The 21472-nt window shown below is 46.9% G+C and overlaps 2 protein-coding genes across 15 annotated transcripts; one reads left to right on the forward strand and one right to left on the reverse strand.

Annotated features, from left to right (window-relative positions):
• Positions 1–4784: 4784 nt before the first annotated feature.
• On the reverse strand, positions 4785–10724 carry TIGD7 (tigger transposable element derived 7). Its single transcript, XM_036920387.2, has 3 exons — positions 10025–10724; positions 7870–8708; positions 4785–7324 (listed from the first exon to the last, which is right to left on the reverse strand). Exon 3 carries the CDS (start codon positions 7321–7323, stop codon positions 5671–5673), a length of 1653 nt encoding a protein of 550 aa, XP_036776282.2. The 5' UTR covers position 7324; positions 7870–8708; positions 10025–10724; the 3' UTR covers positions 4785–5670.
• Positions 10725–10753: 29 nt separating this feature from the next.
• Positions 10754–20309, forward strand: ZNF75A (zinc finger protein 75A). 14 transcript variants are annotated; one of them, XR_008992312.1, is made up of 10 exons: positions 10755–10918; positions 12098–12584; positions 13743–13938; positions 14599–14690; positions 14963–15089; positions 16144–16235; positions 16507–16630; positions 18157–18267; positions 18448–19378; positions 19813–20309. XR_008992312.1 is itself a non-coding variant. In XM_036920376.2 (9 exons), the coding sequence occupies exons 2-9, from the start codon at positions 12174–12176 to the stop codon at positions 19125–19127; spliced, it is 1833 nt and encodes a 610-aa protein (XP_036776271.2). In that variant the 5' UTR covers positions 10754–11221; positions 12098–12173; the 3' UTR covers positions 19128–20309. The 14 variants fall into 14 exon arrangements, 13 of the variants coding, with proteins under 13 accessions (XP_036776271.2, XP_036776273.2, XP_036776269.2 ...); XM_036920376.2 differs by having other exon boundaries at positions 10754–11221; positions 18448–20309; XM_036920378.2 differs by having other exon boundaries at positions 10754–10918; positions 15005–15089; positions 18448–20309.
• Positions 20310–21472: the final 1163 nt, after the last annotated feature.

The raw sequence follows: 21472 nt of genomic DNA on the forward strand, positions 1-21472 counted from the left end.
TTCAAAAAGTTTACTTTCTTGTGAAGTAGCTGAAGGAACATCTGGCTATTTAAAGACAGGATGTTTTCGTCATGCAAATGGCTTCCAGGAAAAGATGGTCCTGATATAACTGAGTTATTGCTGGTTAGTGGAGGAAACATACAGGGGAGGGCAAAATTATTGGGGCAAGCATTGTATTTTAGAATGTGCCGTCAGGAGTAGGAATTCTAGGAATGCGTTTCCCTCGCAAAGAGAATACTAGGAAGTCTTCTAGGAGTAGGAAAGTCTGATGCCAGGAAAACACCTCAGGATTTGGCCCTGGAGGGAGACAGCTGGCTGTTCTCTGGGAGAGAAAGATGAAATACTCCCTTGGCAACCGGACGTCAAACAGCGACGTTGAGAGAAACCGTGCTGCGCACCTCACGCCCGTCCTTACCAGCCGGGCCAGCCTGCCCTCAGGTTAGTATGTTTTTCCTTGCTTTTCTAAGCCAATTTTTAAAAATCATAACTGTTTCTCATTTCTCTCCCTTTCTCATATCCACGAGAGGGCAGTGATAGCACAGGGGCTGAGTGGTAGGGGAGAGGTGAGGATTTGAGACATTTAATATAGGATCAATCAACGGTGGTCGGCACAGGTCAGGGCTGATGTGGTTCCTGATGCTGTGAAGTGGTGGATGGTGTCATAGTGATGCTTTTAAGCACTCTGGGTAAGATGGCGATTTATGTGGATTTTAAGTTTCACTAGTGGGAAAGCACACATACACACCCCCAGTGTCACCTGTGCAAGCTTTAGGGTGCCCACCTGCCTCGCTCCTCCTTAAGCATTGTAGCTTCAGGTAGAGCAGTGGGGACCCCAGCTACTCACTCCTGGTGCCATTGAGCACAGTTGAGCTAATCTGCCCATGATGCACATTGAAAAACCAACCACTGAGCACCAGTCAGCTGCTGAGCATGAGACAGGCAGGGCTCTCTGGTGGTGGGGAGAAAGGGTATTTTTGTTGTTGTTGTTATCATTAATCTACAATTACATGAAGAACATTATGTTTACTAGACTCCCCCCTTCACCAAGTCCCCCCCACAAACCCCATTACAGTCACTGTCCATCTGTGTAGCAAGATGCTGTAGAATCACTACCTATCTTCTCTGTGTTGCACAGCCCTCCCTGTGCCCCCCACCACATTATACATGCTAATCGTTATGCCCCCTTTCTTCTTCCCCACCCTTATCCCTCCCTTCCCTCCCATCCTCCCCAGTCCCTTTCCCTTTGGTAACTGTTAGTCCATTCTTGGGTTCTGTGATTCTGCTGCTGTTTTGTTCCTTCAGTTTTTCTTTGTTCTTATACTCCATAGATGAATGAAATCATTTGGTATTTGTCTTTCTCCGCCTGTCTTATTTCACTGAGCATAATACCCTCTAGCTCCATCCATGTTGTTGCAAATGGCAGGATTTGTTTTCTTTTTATGGCTGAATAATATTCCATTGTGTATATGTACCACTTCTTTATCCATTCATCCACTGATGGACACTTAGGTTGCTTCCATTTCTTGGCTATTGTAAATAGTGCTGCGATAAACATAGGGGTGCATCTGTCTTTTTCAAACTGGGCTGCTGCATTCTTAGGGTAAATTCCTAGAAGTGGAATTCCTGGGTCAAATGGTATGTCTATTTTGAGCATTTTGAGGAACCTCCATACTGCTTTCCACAATGGTTGAACTAATTTACATTCCCACTAGCAGTGTAGGAGGGTTCCTAGAAAGGGTATTTTTAAAGCATTTGGGCAGAGGATAGGAGTGTTCTGGGTGTGGTGAAGTGTGATTGGTTGAGGGCTGGGAAGTTCTTAAGTTCATTTCAGGGCAGGGCTGCAACAATTAGGGGCATTGCCTACCCTGACCCCGGAGCTGGCCTTTTGGTTCCATTGCCTTAAGAATTTTTGTTCCAGGACAAGGAAAAGCCCAACAGGCAGATTCCTTCTGTGTAGGCTCAGATGTGAGGGGGGTCTGTGGGCTTAACCAGCACAAGCTGGTCTACTCTGGGTGAATCTGGCTCCAAGAGTCCTGCAAAATGTCTTAGCCAAAAAACTTGTGACTTGTGTGTCAGAGAGGTTATCTTAGAAAAAGCAGCACTGGCTTTTCAGTTAAAAGGTCATGGGTTTCAGCCCAAATTCTGTGGTGTACGGTTTCACTGGCACTAAAAAGTCTTTCAAATATAGAAGCCTCTACCTGATCCTCAGTCTAGCTCCCGTTTTAACAAACTTCACATGCAGAGCTGTTCTTGGCCTTGTTTTAATGAGATGTTACAGAATTGTGCATGTAAAATATCTAGCACTGCACCTGGCTCCTAGGAAATACTCATATATTTGTGCCATCTGTGGGCAGGTGATACTGGCAAAATTGCCTTTCTTCTAAGCACCTGGCACTGAGATCAATGTAAGACTGGCAGGAATTTCCAGGAGCAGCCTGCTATTGACAGGCAGCATTGATGACTTCTTCTCTTGCAGTTAATATTTCAAAGAGCAGGTCTGAGGCCCTTGTTGCAGGCTGCTATAAGGTCACTGCGAGGCATGCCCAAGCGTATGCTTCTTACATTCATCCTTTACCCTTTAGTCCTCTTGAAAAAGAAAGCAGATTCCAACTGGCTTTTATGTCAAAGGGAAACTGATGCTAGAAACAATGAAGATCCCTGCCCCACATTCCAAATGGGTACAAAGAAGACCTAGGAGATGTGCACTAACCCTGAACAATAGCCACACGTCCTTGTAGCAAAGGTAGCACATGTGACCAGCAAAAGCTCGCAGGTGGAGAATCAGTACCACGTGCAGGCAACGTGAGAAAGCCTGCAAGAGGCAGATAAAGCAGCAGGCCAGACGACAGTGATGACAAAGACCCGTAACACCAGAGACTGGAAGAGTTGAAGGAAACACTTTTTTTTCCAGAAAAACCCATCAGATGTATGTTTTAAGAATTTTTACTGCAATGAAAGAATTTATGGGCTTCAGTACAATCTGAGGTTTTAGACTCTGCACCCTTTCAAGAAAGAACTGTTTGAATAATTTTCAACTGATAGAATTTTGGGAAATTCACTCACCACCAGTCCTTTAAGACTTGTAATTTTTGCAAATGTTTCACAGGCATTTGAAACAAGTCATGTAAAAAAGTCTTAATGGGCTTTACAGAAAACCAACTAGCAAATATATCAGCACAGGAGACTACTTTGGGTGTTAGGAGCTTAAGAATATCAAGAGGAATTCAGACAAAAGTGCATTTATTAGAAAAAAATGAAAAAACCTTCAATCTAGCTTGCAAGCACTTTTGATTTAAAATTGACTTCCCATATTAAAAGAGAGGCTGATGATTTTTACAGAGGGGCTAAATCTTGCCTGACTGGTACTCAGTTTAGAAGTAAGAGGAAATGGCCTAGGTAACCATTCAACAGTGACAAAGTGGTTGTTGGAAGTGACTCAGACCACACACAAATTCTGACACATGTAGTCAATGTCCTTATTTCACCACTGATACACCCTGAAGGTCCCGGAAGTCTCAGCCAGAAATTCAAACTACTCAGGCACCAGTATCCACACCTGCTCCCGGGAGACTTAAAGTTCCCCAGGCAGAAGGGTCGGGAGAGAAAATACCAATTTCTTCCTGAAATCCTGGGGTGTTTTTGGACAATAATGAGGAATTGTGTTTTCCTCTCCATCCTCATCTTCCCTCAAGGCAGGAAAACGTTCTTGAACCTGGGCGCGGGTCCCCACCCCGAAGGTGGGGCAGCTCCTGGGGGACTCCCCGCTCTTCTGGGAGGCGGGTCCCACCCAAGAGTAGGAGTCCTGCCCCGGCCACGGAACGGGCGACGTGCCGGGTTTCTCGGAGGAGCTCTGGTCCTCGGGAATGATTTCTGGAACCCAAAACTTGGGTCCTTCCTCAGGCTTGGGCAAAGCAGATGAGTCGGAGGCGCCCTCCAGCTTCGGCCCCCCGCGTACCGAGGACGGAGCGCCGCCCCCAGAACCGCCCGCCTGGCCTCACCGAGGACGGCCCCCCAGCGGGGCCCGGGAAAAGCGAGGGCTGGCGGGGCGCTCAGCGGCCGCGCCCCGACAAACTTCCCCTCGCCCTCCGCCCGCGGCCCCTTCTCGCTCCGGCCAGTCCGCGGAAGGGCTGCCTGTCCTCGGCCCCGCGCGACCGCGCCGCCCGGCCGCACTCCGCGCCCTCCCTGCCCCCCAGGCGCGCGTGCGCCAGCCCGGGGCCGAAGGGGCTGGGCGGCTGGGCGGGCGCCCGGCCCACCCAGAGTCCGCAGGCCGCCCTCAGGGCTGCTGTGGGAAGCCCGCAAGGGCTTGACGCATTTTTGTTTGTTTGCTCGCCCTCGTTACACGGTAGAGAAAAGGCAGGGAGGGGGTGCCAGCAGCCTGGCCTAGGACTCGAGCAGTGCGGAGGGAGAAGCGGAGACGAGACATTCCGGAGGTAGATCCGCCAGGATTTTACATGGGCCCAGACCGAGGTTCGCATGACCCCAAAGGGCACCGAAAATCTGGCCCTCTTTGTTACTCTTCTCTACCAGCTGCCCCTCCAGCGACCAACTAGAGACCTTGTAGCTTTCCGGGGAGACGCACTCCCGCAGAAGAACCTGCACTCACGCTCCCCTTTGCCTGAAATGCCTTTCTCCTCCTCCCAGAAACTTCAAAGCCCAGCTCGAAAGCCACACGACCCTCTGGGATAACCTCCCCTGCTCTCCAAGCACTCAGAGGCCGCTCCATACCCGGCGCTTACACGCCCAACGGTATTCGTTTTCTTTGTAATTCAAATCTAAATGCCCAACACCATATTCTCGTCAAGCGTGGTGGAGCAGCGTTAAGTTTACAGAATCAGTGAATAGTTTTGAAAAGGGTGTGATTGCCGGTCATTTATTCTGAGAATTTATTACCATTAGGGGAAAAAATGTTTGATGCAATGACTCAAAAGGAACTAGAGAGCTGTCTATAGTGTACTCATCTGACGTGCCCCTCAACTTCTTGCACAATCCATTCATTCTACCCCAGGCTTCAAAGGTGTCTCAACAAATGCTAACGTGTTAATACCAAAGCCTAAAAATGTGTTAATAAAGTAGAAAATTGTATTTACAATGTAATCTGCCTACTTTTGAAATACATGAAACATACCAAAATGTTAAGAGAAATTCATTGGTCAGTAGAATTGGGTGCTTTTTATCTTTATATATTTTCTGTAAGCATGTATTACTTCAACAGAAGAGGAAAACAAACACTAATCAGGTATTAACAGATTTAGGAAAGCAGAACATGCCATACTATTGAATTGAAAAACGAATCTCTCCTTAAAGGTAATAAGAACTATTATATATATAGATAGATAGATAGATACATTTATATATATATCTATATATCTATATATATATAGATACATGTATGCTCTGAATACATTCAGATAGAATTTAATTCTTTCCACTTTAGATAATCTGGGACAATAATTCCTCATTATCCAGATTATCTAAAATAGAAAAAAATATGGATAAAAGAATATATACATTTAAAGAAACACAAATTTATTATTTCAAGTCTATTTTATGAATAATATATAAATGGGCATTGATATGCAAAGTGAGGTCAGCTGATAAAAATACAGACCATTCACAGCAGGTCTACATCATACATTATCCGATAACTGTGGAAATCTTTAAAAACAAAATCTAATTACTAGAACCAGAAGTTGAAGGCATATTGAAGGAATCCTTGATACTATGAGGCCTAGGTTTCAAAAAGCTACCAATTCTAGAATGGATTCTACTCTGGAACTGTTTCTTGACTATTTCTTGTTGCATCTCTTTCAGTGTAAAGTGGAACCTTTGAAACTCAGGTGTGGCATCTACAAAGTCAAGAAGGTAGTCCAACCTCTCTCTTACAGCAGATAACTGAAATTCAGCAGTTTGCTCCTCAAAGCAGCCGCCCCTCTGAACTTCCTTTGTAATTCCACCTTTTGCTCTGGGGAGGCTACCCTTTTCCTTATCATCCCCATTTAACCACATTCTATCATCATCCAGCCTGGTTTCCAACTCCCCACATTTCTGAAGAATTTCTCTAAAGTCCCCATCTTCTAAGCCTTGAAGATCATATTCAAGTTCCTTTTTGTAAAGAAGATTTTCCCAGGCATTTACTATGGTTATTTGTTTTACTTCATCCCAACTCTTTGCCCAGTTAAAAACTGCACTTTTTATATTGTAAATTTTAATCTTGTAAACTCCTTTTTCTCCTTTATCTTGCTCATCATCACTTTCTTCAAAAATTACAAGGCTTTCTTCAAGTTGCTTCCACCTATAAAGTCGTTTGCAGCTCAAAATCACACCTTGATTCATTGGTTGAATCAAGATTGAAGTGTTTGGGGGAAAGAACATGCATTTTATTCGACCATCGTCACTGGTTAGTGATTCAGCAGAGGGGTGAACTTGGGAACTGTCCAGAAGTAATAAGGCCCTGATGTCCTCTTCCTGGAATTTTAAAACATTAAGTTGAAAATGCCTGACCTCAGGAACAAAGTTTTGAAAGAACCATTCTGAAAACAATTCTCTGGTGAACCAAACCTCCTTACTGGGTCTGTATATCACAGGTAAGGTACTTATGTCCTCTTTTATGCTTCTGGGTAGCTTTGATTTTCCAATAATGATTGACTTTAACTTATGAGTTCCATCTGCATTTGCACATAAAAGAGCAGACAACTGTTCTTTGTTTATTTTCCTCCCCGGCAGCAGGCAGATATCTTTTCTGCTCGCCTGAGTGTTTTCTGGCATTGATTTCCAAAAGAGGTCAGTCTCATTCCCACTGTACAGCTGAGCTATACACAGTTTTTCCTCTTTGATAAGCACAGATAGCTTTTGTCTAAACTGTTCAACATTTTCTGAAGTTGAACTTAGGTGTTGTTCCCCACATACTTTTCGGTTCCCAATTGCATGCCTGTTTCGAAATCTAAAAAGCCAACCGGTGCTAGCTTTGAAGTCTGTTCTCCCAAAACACTGTGCAAATCTCTCTGCAGTAGCCTGAAGCTCCACACCCCTGACATAGACACCAGCTAAACGTTTTTGTTGGTACCACATGTAGACTGCATCGTCCACATCACCATATTTGGCTCCTGTTGTCCTCTTTCTCTTCTCAGCCCCTACTAATGGCATGTCCTGCTTCAGTACAAAATCCAAAATCAATTTCTTATTCTTTTTAATGTCATAAAATGTTGATTTACTGATTCCAAATTCATCCATTACACTTTTAAGAGATTGTCCAGCTTCAATCCTACTTAGAACCTTCATTTTCTCCTCTAAATTCAGTGTTGTGTATTTCCCTCTTTTATTCATACTGAATTTGGTTTCAATAACCAACAGGAGACAAAAGAAAAAGTTTTACTGAGTTGGAAAAGAAAAATTAAAAACAAAATGAACCCTCCCCCCACCCTCCACTCCCCAAAAGACTAGCTCAAAGCCCAGAAGGCACAGGCATTTGTACTGAAGCTGGTAAAGGACTAAGTGTTCACCACTGAAGTGCTAAGTCTAGAGGTAAAGTTAGGAACCCAGAAAGCTGCCACTGCTCCGAGTGCTATGGAGCTGCTGCTCCTGCAAGACACGGATGATCGGTCTCCAGAATCCGCTGCTCCTCCTCTCCCTCACAGACACGTCAGTGCCAGTCGGGAATAACGAATATCTGCATATGGTCTAACTGAATACAGGAAAAGACACAAAAAGGAGAGGAGGTGAGATGTGTTCACAGAACAGCCCCAGGTAAGGTACGTCTCGGTAGAAAGTCGCGTCTGAGGACTGTGAAAGCCTCAAAAGCAAGGACAGAGTAATCTCGTGTACCGGAGATGGCAGTGTGGCATCTCCCCTTCCAAACCGACCTGACTTTACCTCACTGCCGGAAAACAAAACGGTGCTCCTATTGCTCTGTACTTAAGTTTTCACTGGGCAGCAGTCCATCCACCTGGATAAAGACCTCAAGCTGCTTTGATATCGGTATGTCTAGAAACTGGAATTCAGGACACTTATACAATATCTTTAGATGAAGAAGAAACTTAGTAGGTTTTATCCATACGAATGGAAGCTAACTTTTATTATGTTCAATACAGCATTCAAGACTGAGCTTTGAGTGTGGCTTATGTTTACCAAGGTAAGGATGCAAATAATTGATTTGTTAGCAGCACTTTTCAATTCTTAGATCTTATTCCTTGTGTACTTCTGGTGTATTCTTATGTGCTATATTTTCCTGAAATGTTCCATATTCGGAATATTACCAAGTTTCAGAATCTTGGCAGCTTTTAGAGATGGCTCCAAAAGTTTTCCAACAATTTTACTATAGGAAAGATTAAAAAAAAACACATTTCTCCTTCATTTGTTTTCATAGCTATACATTAGGGTGTTAAATAAAACCTTATATTTGAGCCCATATTTCATCTTTCTTCACTGTAGATTTTGCTTAATTTTGAACCAAGACTCAGTTTTCCACTGCTTGACAAAATTTTTAAAGTTTCTCTACTGGTGTTTCTGGTCACCTGTTTCCCATGAACCCTGTTGGCAAACTCTTCTGTAGCTGTGCACTTCCAAGTATTCCTCTCAAGTCCTCCAGGTGCTGCCCAAGCCATTTCACGTCTGTAGAAATGTCTACTTTAGATTAATTTCAAGGTTGTCATCCCAGATACACAACCTCATGGGAAGTTAACAAAAACTGCCGCTTTTGTCCATTCCAGGTGCTATGAAGAAAGAAAAGTATGAGAGAAAAGAGGAAAATGATTGGAATTTCAGATATTTTTCCTCTACTTTATGGCAGAGCCTGACTGGTATTCAATTCATTCAACAACTACACAATATTCTCACAAATTTCTCATTTAGGAAACGAGAAGAGTCCAGGCCATTATTTTCCACTGACATTTGTTGACAACTGGCTGATGGAGCACCAAGAGGAGTGTGAACTAATAGGACAGGTAATAGGTGTGCAGCCAATGACAAGGTCAAGCAACTTTCTCAAGTAACTAAGGCACTAAATGATAACTGACAAAGGGGAAAAGGGAAAAGAGGAGTATTTGTTCGCCAACAGCAGCACTCCTGAGTCCAGCCAGTCACCCAGCAAGGGCATCCAGCACTTGTGCGGTGTCTCAGAATCAGTCCCATGTGTTTGCTTCCATTGCTTTCCAGCTGGACATCCATCGTTTCCCAAGCAGTACCCAGGCAGAGGAAGGGGACATCAAGAGGAGAGACTCGGGGGACTCTGCCGGGCCCCACAGCAGGGCCCAGCGACCAGGGAACCAAGTTCAATGCAAACCAGAATTCCCGTCTGTGCCTAGCCTCCTCTTCCTGCCACCACAGGGTGTCTCTCCCGCTTTCTTCTGCTCATCCTCCCTAACCAGCTCCCTCCCCGCGTGAGGAGTCAGGCCTGCCAATGACATCCGAGGGCCCTGGCCGCAGAACTCCATTTATTCACTTTGCGAGGTGTTATGCTCAGCCTTGGGTCAGACCCCAGTGAGGACCTCAGTGCCGAGAGCACTACTATCCCCCGGTTGCTGAGAGAATGGAAGCAATTAACCCCTGAGGAGACACTACGTGCCAACCCGACTGGCATTCTGAAGAAATGAGTCGGCCTCGAAAGACATCCAAGAGACTTGGGCAGTGCTCGTTATTCTCGCCCATCGAATCCTTTTCTCCAGTCAGAAAGGACCGGAGGAGTGCCACACCATTCAGCCGAGGAGGCAAAACAGCGCAGCGGTTGGCAATGGCCGCCCACTTTCATTGGCACCTTGGCCTCGCCTCCGGGCCGGCGGCCCCGGGATTTCCCGGGTTGGATGCGGTCCCTGGCCTCGCACCGAGACTCACAGCAGGTCCCCGGGAGCTCGCCTGTCACCGGAGCGCCTCCCCCAGCCGTAGCCCAGTCCCGTCTGGCAAACGGGTTCCGCGCACCCCCGACCCCCGGCCCTCCCAGCGTCCCAGGCTGTGCTCTTCCCTGTCCCTCTGCCTGCAGCGGGGCCTCACTCCCCCCGCGGACACCCCCCCGGCCCTTTTATAATTCTCCTACCTTTTCCGACCCGTGTCACTGACGGTGGTGAAATCGCCCTTTGTTTACAAAAGGTTTTTGCCAGATTCCTCGACTCCCAGGCACTGTCCACTGCACTGCGTGGCACTGGCTGCGGCGAGGCGGACTCGGTGACAAGGCCGGCCTGGTGGCTGGCGCCACGGGAGGGGCGGGCGTCCGCGCGGCGCTGATGCTCACCGACGGCGATCGGTGGGTACGGACGGTGCGCGACTGCCAGACGGGCAGGAGACGCCCGATGAGGAGGTGTCCGGCGTCCAGGCGGCGCGCCGCGGTGGCAGAGCAGAAGACGGGACACGGGCCTGAGCTGAGCCGAGGGGCTGCCGCGGCTAAATGACGTGACCCCGGGCAGGTCACTTCGTAGCTCTCGGTTCCTCCGTCAGGGAGGCGCGTGAGAGGGACCGACTCCGCAGGCGAAAACCTGGCTCACGAGAAGACCGCCGCCGCGAGGGACGCGGGCCCGGGACGGTCCGTGAGGTGATGCAGTCCCTGGCCTCGCACTGAGGTCCTGCCCGTCACTCGGGGGCTGCGACGCGCCCGCACGGCTGTGCCGAGGGAGGACAACGCCTCCCAGCCGCGCAGCGGGCGGGCGGCAGCCCCGCGCCGGCGCCTCTAGGCCTCGGCGGGCCCGGGACTCGGTGGCCTTACCGCTCCCCTGCCGGCAGGGCTGCGGCGGGCCGGCCTGGAGCCCCGCCCCGGAAGCGCATGGCGCCCGCTTCCGGCCGGGGCGAGCGTCTCAGACTGCGGCGCGCTAACTGCCTCGGGTGGGCGGCGGGCTCCGGCGGGTGCTGGTGGTTCCGGGCCCGCGGGCGTCGGGAGCGGGGCTGAGAGTCGTGCTCGTCAGAGCGGCGCCGCGGACCCGGGGGCGGCCTCCAGGAGGTAACGGAGCCGCGCCTTCCCGGCGGCAGCGGCGGCGGGGCGAGGCGGCCATGTTCGGGGGCCTGCGGCGGGAGTGTCGGTTGGGAGGCCGCTCGTCGGGCGCTCTGCGAATGTGGCGCCGCGGCTCGCGGCTGGTTCCCGCCCCGAGGCTGCACGGTGCTCGCCGGCCCGCGCTGTCCAGGTTCCCGCCTCCGCTGGCTCTGCTGGTATTACCGCGGGAGAACCGGGCGTCCGGCCTCGGAGGGCAGCGTCTGCCGACGCCAAAGCGTGGGAAGTGTCCCTTGGTTCCGGAGCCCGCCGTTTGTGAGTGTCCTGGCCTGCTGCGCGGGGCCGCGGGGCCGGTTCTGCAGATGGCCAGCAGGGCCGCTACGATCTGTGACCCTGGAAGAAAGGCAGCCAGCAGAGGGTCGCGGTCGTCGTCACCGAGTCCCGTTCTCGCCTTTGTTGAGCCTTGATATTTGGATAAACCTTTTGTAAACAAAGGGCAGCGGTAGGTTTTCAGGGTTAGGTGAGGAAAAATTTAAACTTGCGGCGCGAGTGTCCTGCAAAGCGCTTTTCTGTATCTTGCAGCGGAAGAAGGTTGAGCGCCCAGTTCCCTGGCTGGGGGATGCTTTCTGAGAATAAGGCTGCCTTCCCCCTGATTACTTCCTCAGCTGGTCTTGCTGTCTCGGCTTTCCTGCCAGGATTCACTCAGTGGAAAGGAGATGTTCCACCGCGGGAGGGCTTCCATATTCACTGGTGCGGTGCAAGGGACGGGCCTAGGAGTTGTCCCCCTTCCTAAAGACGGAAGTTTGGGGTGAAAAGTTACATTTTAAGATAGACTCGGAATGTTCTCCTAATTTTTCCTTAACACGGGGAGGACAGAATGGGAAGTACGTCAGTTAAGTCTTTGGATGAACCCAAAACTGTGTGCACCACTGGTTGCCAGTTTTCTCACCCACCAGCCATTCCTGATTGTTTTTAAGGCTGTCATCAATTGGCATTTGTCATCAAAGATTTGTGCTGAGTTTCGGCTGAATTATAGAACAGGAGAGAAAAAACGGCCTGGCATTTGGTTTTTAAGTGGAAGGCAAGGCAAAACCATTTCTGTTAATTTTTGTCTCATACTAGATAGTAGGTGATAAAGTTTATGTGACTCCCTTATTGACATGTACCTTTTTTCTACCCTCCGTGCCTTAGGAAGAATATTGGGCCTCAGTCATCAAAGGTGGTGCTGGCCGGGTGTCCCACACAGGAGCAGAATTCCTATTGCAGAATGATGATGGTAGATCCGAAGGTGGCTGAGTACTTGAACCCTCAGATCAGGGCTCTGTGGGAAACCAGAGGACCTGTGACAGAGAGTGCCAGTCAGAATAAGAAGCATACTCCACAGATGGACAGTCTCAGCCTCGAGAGCTCTCGCCAGTACTTCCGGAGCTTCTGCTATCATGAAGCAGACGGACCTCGAGAAGCTGTGGGCCGACTTCAGGAATTATGCTTTCAGTGGCTGAGGCCAGAGATCCACTCAAAAGAGCAGATCTTGGAACTGCTAGTGCTAGAGCAGTTCCTGACCATTCTGCCCAAAGACACTCAGATCCACATAAAGAAACACTGTCTGCAGAGCATTGAGGAGGCTGTGGCCCTGGTAGAACACTTGCAGAGGGAATCTGGTCAAGTGAAGAATGGGGTGAGAAGAAAGATTCCTGATATGTGCAATGAAAGAGGTTGAAAGTGTATATATTGGGGTTGGGGGCAGTTAATTGGGAGATAAGATGAATTAGGTCACTGTCCTGTTGTTCCTTTAGGACATCAAAGGCAGGACCTGAAAGCACAGAGCTGCAGCAGTAGTCCACAGGTTTCACAGATACTGGCAGAGACTTGCCTTGCCTTAGAGCAAGATTGCTTTTTGCTCTCGTTGGAGCCTGGGTGATAACTTGAGGGTAATAAACCTAGTCTGGGTTGGCCAAGGAGACAGGTCTTAAGTTCTCAGAAACAAATAAAAGGCAAGAAGAAGCTGGAGAGGAAGGAGCAAATCTAAAAAGAAGAGAATATATAGAGACCAAAAGAAAGCAGAAATAGTAAAGAGAAGGAAATACAACTAGGTTAGATTGCAAAGGAAGAGAAAAAGTAGAAAAGTGGAAAACAGATTTGGAAATCCAAACATGCTAGCTGAGAGAAGAAAGACAAGGATGGTGTCGTCCACAGCATAGACATGAGCCTCCACACTCTCCCTTAGTAGTTGTCCTCGGTTCTGCTGGTGAGTGTGGGTCCAGGCTATGCCCTTGGGCAGGTGGCAGCTTACCAGCTGGCTTCAGATCTGTTGAGAAGAGTACAGGGTAGGGCATTTGTTTGGTGTTAGAAGGCTGGAGCCAGACTTGACTTTCCCTTTCTTTTCCATTTTATTCCCATTCTGTATGAATACCTTCCCTGCCCATAGGGAAAGTCTGGTTTCCAGAACCACTGTTACTTAATTCCTTCTTTTTTGAGACAACTAAAAAACAGGAAACCTCTATGGCAGGGATGTAAGTCAAAGCAGAAAGCCTGTGAAGATGGCACGAAAACAGGTAGCCTGCACAGGTAATAGTCTTGAGCTGGGCTGTATGCAGAGTGTGGAGGCACTTGCATTGGATGGCTGACAACAGCCACACCCTTTTTGAACCCTTATTTTCACAGATTTTGTGGATACTTCTTTGTAGAACTTAGTGGCCCAATATCTCTTTAGTATTTTTCTCATTTTCATTAGAGTCTCTTAACTACCACCTAGACTCTCTGCTTTTCCTATCCTGACACCAGCCCCCAAACCAAAAGTAAGTTCTGCAGTAACAAGGATGGGGATTATTTTTAGGTTGCAGTCCATGAGCTGGGAAAGGAGGCAGTGCTCTTGGGAGAAACCTCAGAGGCCCCAGGCTTCAAGCCGAAGCCAGCAGAGCCCCAGCGAGTGGGCATATCCCAGGATGAAGAATTTTGGAATACATACCAGGGTCTGCAAGAACAGCTGAGCAGGAATACTCATAAAGGAAGTCAGCCTATATGTGAGAGGGGTAAGGAACATTGTGATAATTCTGGTAGCTGCAATAAGACACAAAATACTGTGAGCACTTTTTGGGTGCCCAGCTCTGTGCATTTGCAAACCACATTACCAATTATAACGCTCCATAAGTGGCTGTAGATATGCATACTGTATAAAGGTGGGGTTGGCCTAAAGTACACAAATAACCCAAACCACGGAATCCTGGTAATAACCCCATGAAATTGGTTTGTTAGAAAAGTGGAGAGGGTTAAGGCCACCTCATGATATTAATGCTGAAGGAATTGGGGTCAGAAATGAGCTGTCAGTGACAGAATGTGAAAAAAATTATGTACCAGGAAAAAATTAATAAATGATAAAAGCTATGTCTCTTACTATACACTGGAGTCCCTGAGTATTTCATTTTAAAATAAGTTTCATTTGCATAAATCACAATAATATTAGGAAGAAAAAATAAACTAGCTTATTCCTTTACTAAGGTGCTTATGAAATCTGAAGAGCCTTGTCTAGAGGCTAGGAGATGATTGGTTCTTATCTGCAATGAAGCACCATACACACTGGTAAAGGTGTCTATCTCTACTAAAAGAATAAGGACCTTCTGTATCTTACAAATGAGCTCAGGATGTTCATTCAGAAGCGACAGAAATTTCCTCTGGCTCTTTTGCACCCACAGCTGTGCCTGCTCACCAGATCCTAGCCTTTCCTGAGCAGACACACACCAAAGACTGGACAGTGGTACCTGAGCTCGTCTTGCCTAAATCCCAGGTGAGCTGTGATTTCTCGCTGTTTAGAGCTGCACTACCCTTGTGCCCTTGACCCACACTGCCCAACATGTACACAGAGGCATGGTAGCCCAGATAGTCTCCCTGGGGAAGTGGGCACCACTTAAGTTGTCTGCAGATCCCTTGCCCCTTTCTGCCCTCACACTTAATGCGCCATGTGCTGTTAATTCCTCCATTGCCTGGCCAACCATGCAGCTCGAGGGCATGATGGTAGGCAGTGGCAAATACCGAGCTGAAGCCCATTCTCTTCCTTAGAGCTCGTTGACATTTGAAGAAGTGGCCATGTATTTTTCCCAGGAAGAATGGGAGCTGCTGGATCCCACTCAGAAGGCCCTCTACAATGACGTAATGCAGGAGAACTATGAGACTGTCATCTCTCTAGGTAAAGATTCCCGCCACCGTTTGCAATGGAGTTGAGTATCTGTCTTGTTCTCAGCACTAGGAAAGCACCCCTCTGGCAAGTAGCTGGTTGTGGGCTGGACAGACGTGTATTCGGTCACATGTTAGCTTTATCCAAGTCTACATGCTCATTTCTTTTCCTACAATTCTTGATTTTTCCTTCACCCAGTCCCTTCTGATCTAGTCTCCTCTTTTCTTCCTCATCTGCATAAAGGGCACCATAATTCAGCAGATATTTCAGGTCTGAAAAATCGCATCCATCCTTCACTCTGATCCTGCCGTCATGCCCTCTGGTGACGCATCACTGTCCTCTTGGCTCCACACACAGTATAGCCTGGGTCCAGCCGGGTCCATCCTCCTGGTGTAAGTCAGCGGCATCTCTGACCAGGCCCACTGCGGTAGCTTCCCTCCTGGCCGCCCCTTTTGTCACTCCTGCCTTCCCACAGTCTGTTTCCATGCAGCAGCCAGAGGCTTCAAAACCAGATCAAGTTACAATATATCCCTGCTGCAAAACCGTATGATGACTCTTCACACTTGAGAATGAAATCCAAACTCCTTACCAAGGTACCCAGGACCATGGTAAGGAATCTGGCCAGTACTCAGCTCCCTTCCCTCCTCTCCTGCCACCTGTGCCCTTGCTCAGTCCTCTAGTCACCCTGGTTTTGCTGTTTCTTGAGCTCACCAAGCTCATTTCTGTCTTCCCATTTCTTCTGTCTGGCACAGTGGACTCTGAGTTCTGCACTTTCAGACACCTTTACTTTTTGCCCAACTCAGAATACTTTCTCGTGTGAGGAAATAAACCAGATTCCTTTTATTGGCTTTACTCATGAACACTTAACACAGCCAAGGAGGGCACCAGTTGCAAGGGCCAGTGGGTGCTTGATTCTCGTTTCCAATGGGAAAGCCACCTCTCGGTACCACATACAGTTGTGAGGGTGTCCCATCTCTACTAAAAGAATCTTCTGTTTTTTAAAAATGAGTTTAATGATGTCATTGGCGAGAGAACTTTCTTTCCTCTGGCTCTTTTCCACCCACAGCTGTGCCTGCTCACCAGATCCTAGCCTTTCCTGAGCTGAGAAACACCAGAGACTGGACAGTGGTACCTGACCTTGTCTTGCCCGAGTCCCAGGTGAGCTGCGGTTCCCAGCTGTTTAGAGCTGCCCTTCTCTGTTGCCCATGACCCACACTGCCCAGCAGGTGCTCAGAGGCTGGTAGCCCAGGTGGTCTCCCTGGGGAAGTGGGCAGCTCCCTGTCTGCTGATCCCTTGCCTCTTTCCTTTTATCTTGCTCTTTAATAAATCACATGCTGTTCATTCCTCCAGTGCGTGGCCAACCATGCAGCTCGTGGGCAAGATGGTGGGCAGTGGCAGATACTGAGCTGAAGCCCGTTCTCTTCTTTAGAACTTGACATTTGAAGAAGTGGCCATGTCTTTTTCCCAGGAAGAGTGGGAGCTGCTGGATCCCACTCAGGAGGCCCTCTACAATGACGTAATGCAGGAGAACTATGAGACTGTCATCTCTCTAGGTAAAGGTTCTCCCCACCCTTTGCAATGGAGTTGAGTATCTGTCTTGTTCTCGGCTTGCTGGGAATGCAACCTGGTGCCACGTCGCTGGTGGGTTCTCAACCAGATGGTGTGGACGGGACGGGTGCCCAACCACTTGGCAGCTTTGTCTAGTCCACATTCCGTATGCTCCATAGAATTTTTATCTCTTTTCCCTTCTCTCCCAAGCCTGCTCTTCTGTCCTGGGTCGGTAAGGGCACCCCCTTCTCCCAGTTGCTCAGAGCAAGAAACAGTCGTCCTTTTCCGTGATCTGGCATCATACCCACTGCTGATGCATCACAGTCCTGGTTCCTCGCTCAGCAGAGCCTGAGTCCAGCCGTGTCCATTGTCCTTTGCCGTGAACATCTCCACAGTGCTGTCCACACAGCAGTGGTCTTTGAAAATCCTAAGGAGCTGAAGATAGTTCTCTGCTTCAGCACTTAGGAGGACTTCTCACACATTCAGAATACGATCCACATTCCTTGTCAAGGTTCCCAGGACAGTCCCAGAATCTAGCCCCTACTCTCCTGCCTACCCACAACTCCTGCCACTTGTGAGCTTGTTCAGGCCTCTGTAGCCACACTGGTCATCTGGCTGTTTCTTGAACGTGCCATCCTCATTTCTGCTTTCCTTCTTCTCCTGGCAGTTTTTTGCCACGTGGTAAAAATCTTACCTTTAGGTTTCTGCTCAAATATCACTTTCTCACTGAGCCCTTTGTCCACATAACCTCATGTAGGGTACTTTCATGGAAGCAGAATCTTAAATGCTCCCTCACCCTGCTTTTTTATCACTTTGTGACATTTTATTCATTGTTGTTTATTTCTCTCACTCCTCCACTAGGACATGAGCTCCATGAGATCAGGGGACTTTGTCTTACTCTGCATCCCTGGCCAAAGGAGAGTGCCTGGCACACAACAGCCAGTCCAAACACACTTACTGAATGAGTGACGAATACTTACCTTACTTGGCAATCTGTATTCAAAAAGTCTGTTCAGTGATTCTGGTCTGATTCCTCCAGCTATATGTAAACTAGTCAGCCATAACGGGGGTAGAAATCTTTCTGAGCCCTGTGTCTGGTACTTGAGACCTTAATAAATCAGTGACCTCCGACCCAGTGACCTTCCCACTGGCTCCGCTAGAGCTGATCTGATCAGTTGAGTCCTCCTAAAGCATTGACAGGACCAGCCTATGTCCTCTGCAGTCTCTGGAGTTTGATTCTACCTCAGTGGAATTTGGGGAATTCTTGTTGGCAGAAAAGAGGTGACATGCACTGGATCCCCATGCCATACATCCTTCCCATAGATCCACCTTAGATTTATCTCAGTCTGCACATTGTATACCTACCCACAGATGTACTATAGTATAAACCTCCTACCAGATACACGAGTCTGTCCTTTTAAGTACTTGGGATAACAAACAGTAAAAATGTTCTTTGCTCCTACTGAAATAGTCTCGAATAGGGGACCATTGCTAAGTTGCCAGTCCCTGACCTCAGTTTTTCTGTTCACAGCATTATTTGTGCTCCCAAAACCTAAAGTGATCTCCTGTCTAGAGCAAGGGGAAGAGCCATGGGTTCAAGGATCCCTGGAGTTGAAGGACACCTCTAGAAAGCTGCCTGTAGGTAAATACACCATGGGATTAGGAGAAATGTGATTTGATAGGAATATTTTCAGGAGCTTAACATTTTTCAGATTCTACTTGGCTATTCTTTTAAAATCATGATCAGTAGAATTTTTTCACTATTCTTATAGTTTTCTTGCTCTTCTGTATAGTTGGCTGATTCTTATGTTTATTCCAACAGGTCTAAAGCTAAAAAATTACACTGGAAATCATCAGTCTGTGTGTCTTTCTTCCTTAGAAATAGAAGCACAAGCAGAGATAGTACCAAAAAAGGCCAGAGTGAAATATCCCCAGAAAACAATGGGTAAAGAAAATCATGGTGATCTGCACAGGGTGGGGAAATGGCACCGAGATTTTCCAGGGAAGAAAAGAAAGAAACTCTCAACCTGGAAACAAGAGCTGCTGAAACTTATGGATCTTCACAAGAAAGCTCGCACAGGAGAGAAGCCTTTTAAATGCCAGGAATGTGGGAAAAGCTTCAGAGTCAGCTCTGATCTTATTAAGCACCAAAGAATTCACACTGAAGAGAAACCATATAAATGTCCACAATGTGGTAAGAGGTTTAGGTGGAGTTCAGATCTTAATAAGCACTTAACAACACACCAAGGAATAAAACCATATAAGTGCTCATGGTGTGGGAAAAGCTTCAGTCAGAATACAAATCTACACACACACCAAAGGACTCATACTGGAGAGAAGCCCTTTACATGTCATGAATGTGGAAAAAAATTCAGTCAGAACTCTCATCTAATCAAACACAGGAGAACCCACACCGGTGAGCAGCCTTACACGTGTACCATATGCAGGAGAAACTTCAGCAGGCGGTCAAGCCTTCTTAGACACCAGAAACTTCACCAATGAAGGGAAGCTTATCAGCTGTCTTGAGTGTGAAGAAATTCAAGTGAAGACTGACCTAGATTTTATGAAAAATACAAATTTATGAACCATGTAGAATTTTTCATCAGTGGAAAATTTGAAGATAGAAACATAATTGAAACAGGAAGCAATCAAGGTTAACTGTGCAGGATATGTGTTATTACTACTTAAAAGTGTTCTGACTGATAACCTTCAGGGAATTCCTTAGCAAGCAAGGTGTTCTAAGAACATTCCAAGTAAGTAAAAAAGCTATTCTGGGATTATACCTGGCCAAATAGCAAATTCAGCCTCAAATAGTGATTGCAGCTTTGAGTCTGTCTTTTCTGATCATACTGAACATTCTTAGGGTTGCATTGATTTCCCTATTCTTTCTTAAACACATGAGAGGAACATTTGTGGCATGGTCTTTCAAAACAAAAAGCAATAATGTGCACTTTTAAATGCATACCATTGTCTTCAAGGTAGTTAATTTACTAATTTCAAGAGTTCCATGAGTCAAATGAATTCCAGTGAAAGTTTACCACGAACCAAATTAGATTTTCTTCCTTTCTCTTGTTGGACATTGTTCAGAGTTGGACATTGAATCCCTTCTTGAACATTTTGGCAACGTTAGCTCTTGAATCTTAGCCTAGTTTTTACTGTGATAAAATTATATTTACTTCTCTACTAGGGAATGTGACAGAAGACCTACTAATGAACTATTTCATGCCTCATTGGTGGTGGTTGAAAAAAGGGAAACATCTCCAATGAGATCATATGGAAACAGGTTGCAATTTTTAGCCATGGAATATATTAAATGTAAAGAAGAATTCTCTGCAATCAACTACACTGGTCGCTTACCTCACAATCAATAGGACATAAATAACCATAAATTTTAGCACTTTTCCTGAGGCCTAAAAGACAATTGGAGATTAAGATCAACTCAGGGTTTTTTTATTGCTTTTTATTTTCTCTTTTATTTGTTACTAAGAAGAAGGTGAGAGTTATATTTGGGACTGGAGTGTATGCTGCCGCCAGGATGTGGATCAGTGCGCACGGTGACTGGGATGCCAGTCAGCAGGAGACCCAGTTCCCAAGAGGAAAGGGTTGGGACCTGGTTCTGCGTGCTGGGCAAGGGTAGGTGAAAGCACACAAGTTGTCTGTCTGACACTGGAAGCTGTTCAGCAGGCAGGGTCTTCCTGTCTGTTTTCCCCACAGCAGCGTTTCACAGCAGGCTTAGGTGGTAACTTCAGTAGATAGCTGAGGGCTCCGTAGATGATGTGCAGTTTCTTACATCTCACCCTTTACCTGCAGTGACTCACATGTGTTCCTCTTAGAGCTTTTTTTTGCTTAACTTTTCTTTTTCATTTTTGTATCATTAATCTACAAATACATGAAGAACATTATGTTTACTAGGCTCCCCCCTTCACCAAGTCCCCCCCACATACCCCTTCACAGTCACTGTCCATCAGCGTAGTAAGATGCTGTAGAATCACTAGTCTTCTGTGTTGCGCAGCCCTCCCCATGCCCCCCACACATTATACATGCTAATTGTAATGCCCCCTTTCTTTTTCCCGCCCTTATCCCTCCCTTCCCACCCGTCCTCCCCAGTCCCTTTCCCTTTGATAACTCAGTCCATTCTTGGGTTCTGTGATTCTGCTGCTGTTTTGTTCCTTCAGTTTTTCTTTGTTCTTATACTCCACATATGAGTGAAATCATTTGGTACTTATCTTTCTCCACCTGGCTTATTTCACTGAGCATAATACCCTCTAGCTCCATCCATGTTGTTGCAAATGGTAGGATTTGTTTTCTTCTTATGGCTGAATAATATTTCATTGTGTATATGTACAACATCTTCTTTATTCATTCATCTACTGATGTACACTTGGTTGCTTACATTTCTTGGCTATTGTAAATAGTGCTGCGATAAACATAGGGGTGCATATGTCTTTTTCAAACTGAACTGGTGCATTCTTAGGGTAAATTCCTAGAAGTGGGATTCTTGGATCAGATTGTATTTCTATTTTAAGCATTTTGAGGAACCTCCATATTGCTTTCCACAATGGTTGAAATAATTTACATTCCCACCAGCAGTGTAGGAGGGTTCCCCTTTCTCCACAACCTCACCAACATTTGTTGTTTGTTTTTTGGATGGTGGCGATCCTTACTGGTGTGAGGTGATATCTCATTGTGGTTTTAATTTGCATTTCTCTAATGACGAGCGATGTGGAGCATCTTTTCATGTGTCTGTTGGCCATCTGAATTTCTTCTTTAGAGAACTGTCTATTCAGCTCTGCACATTTTTTAATTGGATTATTTGCTTTTTGTTTGTTGAGGTGTGTGAGCTCTTT

This window comes from Manis pentadactyla, chromosome 10, assembly GCF_030020395.1.
Source record: "Manis pentadactyla isolate mManPen7 chromosome 10, mManPen7.hap1, whole genome shotgun sequence".
NCBI classification, from domain to species: Eukaryota; Metazoa; Chordata; class Mammalia; order Pholidota; family Manidae; genus Manis; species Manis pentadactyla.